Raw genomic sequence first — 1,514 nt, forward strand, 5'->3', positions numbered from 1 at the left:
CGACCCGCAGCCCCCTCCTAACCTGCCCTGCCCCCCCAGCTCCGCCGTGCCCCTCAGGCCCGACCCGCAGCCCCCTGCTGAGTGGTGGGTTTGATTTCTGCTCCCGTAGGTGCTTGGGCTGCTCGTTGACTTAGCTACGGTGCCGTGACTCCCCCGAGCAGGTTGGGGCGGCTGAGCCAGGCACGCTGCACTGCTGGGGGGGTGGGGGGGGGGGGGGGCGCCGCCCGGGCGGGAGCCTGCGCCCCCCGCTGCCAGCCCGCACTGACCGTCTCTGTTGCAGGCTGTCCGCGGTGGACGAGTCGCGCACCTCGCTCACGTCCCATTCCGACATCAGCTACGACCGCACCGAGGACGACGTGGTGAGGGCCCCGCTCCGGGCAGACCAGCCCCGGGGGCCTGACTCCGGCTGTCCCGGCTCGATAATAGCCTGGGGGAGGGGGGCCGGGGCACAGGCCATTGTAATGGGCCCAGTGGGGTGCCTGCCTCCCCCCCAGTACTGGATCCCCAGCAGGTCCCTGGGGAGCTGGTGCGGGGGACGCCTGGGCATGGAGCTGCCAGCGTGGCTCCGTGCTGGGTCATCGCCCACGGACCCTGCGCCCTCCTGGGGTGCCCACCCCACCCCTGCCCGGACACCACCTCATTCTTGCCTCCTTTCAGGACCTGGACGTGACGGTGGTGAAACCCCTGAAGCGCAAGTCCCAGGAGCGCCCGGTAGGTGCGAAACGCCTGGAGCTGCCCCAGGCTAGGGGGTGCTCAGGGCCCTGGGGCGGGGGAGGGGGCAAGTGGCTCCTGGCTTCAGGCACGTTCTTAACCAATGGGAGCAAAATTCTTCCAGCAAGAGCCCGTCACGGACCCCCAGGATCGGGGCCACGGCCCCAGCGTGGGGACAGGCTCTGGGAGGCCTCGTAAGTGGGCCAGGCCCCTGGGGGGTCTCGCTCTCCCTCCAGGGGAAGCCACACAGCTTCATCGCCTCCTGGGGCTGGACCCCTGGGCCTGCAGCCCCTCTGCTCCTCCCCCCCCCCATGAGCTCTGGGCAGCGAGTCCCCCTGAGACAGACCCCGACAGAGACTTGTACCACTTGGGGGGCAGCGCCCCCTCCGCCAGCGTCTGCAGGGACACGCAGCCAGCGCGGGCCAACAGGCGGGTTATTAGTCACCTGGACCAGCCCAGGGAGCCCTTGGGAGCCCCGGGGGAATGAAGGTTAAAATGTCGGCCATGCTGGTCACCCAGGGGTCATAAAAATGTTACAGGAAATCCCCCCCCCCCTTTGCCCCAGCCCCACAGGAGCAGGTGGAGGATGAGGCCTGGGAGAGTTGATGGGCGTCAGCAGAGCTGGGGCAGGGGAGTGGGCAGCCCAGGGCCGGGCTAGCAGGGGGCTGCGGGTCGGGAGTGAGGGGCACCGGCAGAGCTGCATGGGGGGCAGGGCTAGCAGGGGCTGTGGGTCGGGAGTGAGGGGCACCGGCAGAGCTGCATGGGGGGCTGGGCTAGCAGGGGCTGTGGGTCGGGAGTGAGGG

General features: G+C 69.9%; 1 protein-coding gene across 1 annotated transcript in view; it reads left to right on the forward strand.

Moving 5' to 3' along the window:
• Positions 1–255: 255 nt before the first annotated feature.
• Positions 256–1,514, forward strand: part of LOC112123233 (translation initiation factor IF-2-like) — a gene marked incomplete at both ends in the record, with an annotated part of 5,021 nt that continues 3,762 nt past the window's right edge. Inside the window, 2 exons of the mRNA XM_029914451.1 lie at positions 256–359; positions 658–711. Coding sequence (XP_029770311.1) covers positions 256–359; positions 658–711 — 158 coding nt within the window. The remainder of the gene's footprint in view (positions 360–657; positions 712–1,514) is intronic.

The sequence above is a fragment of the Terrapene carolina genome, unplaced genomic scaffold (assembly GCF_002925995.2).
Source record: "Terrapene carolina triunguis isolate 2854851 unplaced genomic scaffold, T_m_triunguis-2.0 Scaffold51511, whole genome shotgun sequence".
In the NCBI taxonomy this organism is placed as follows: domain Eukaryota; kingdom Metazoa; phylum Chordata; order Testudines; family Emydidae; genus Terrapene; species Terrapene triunguis.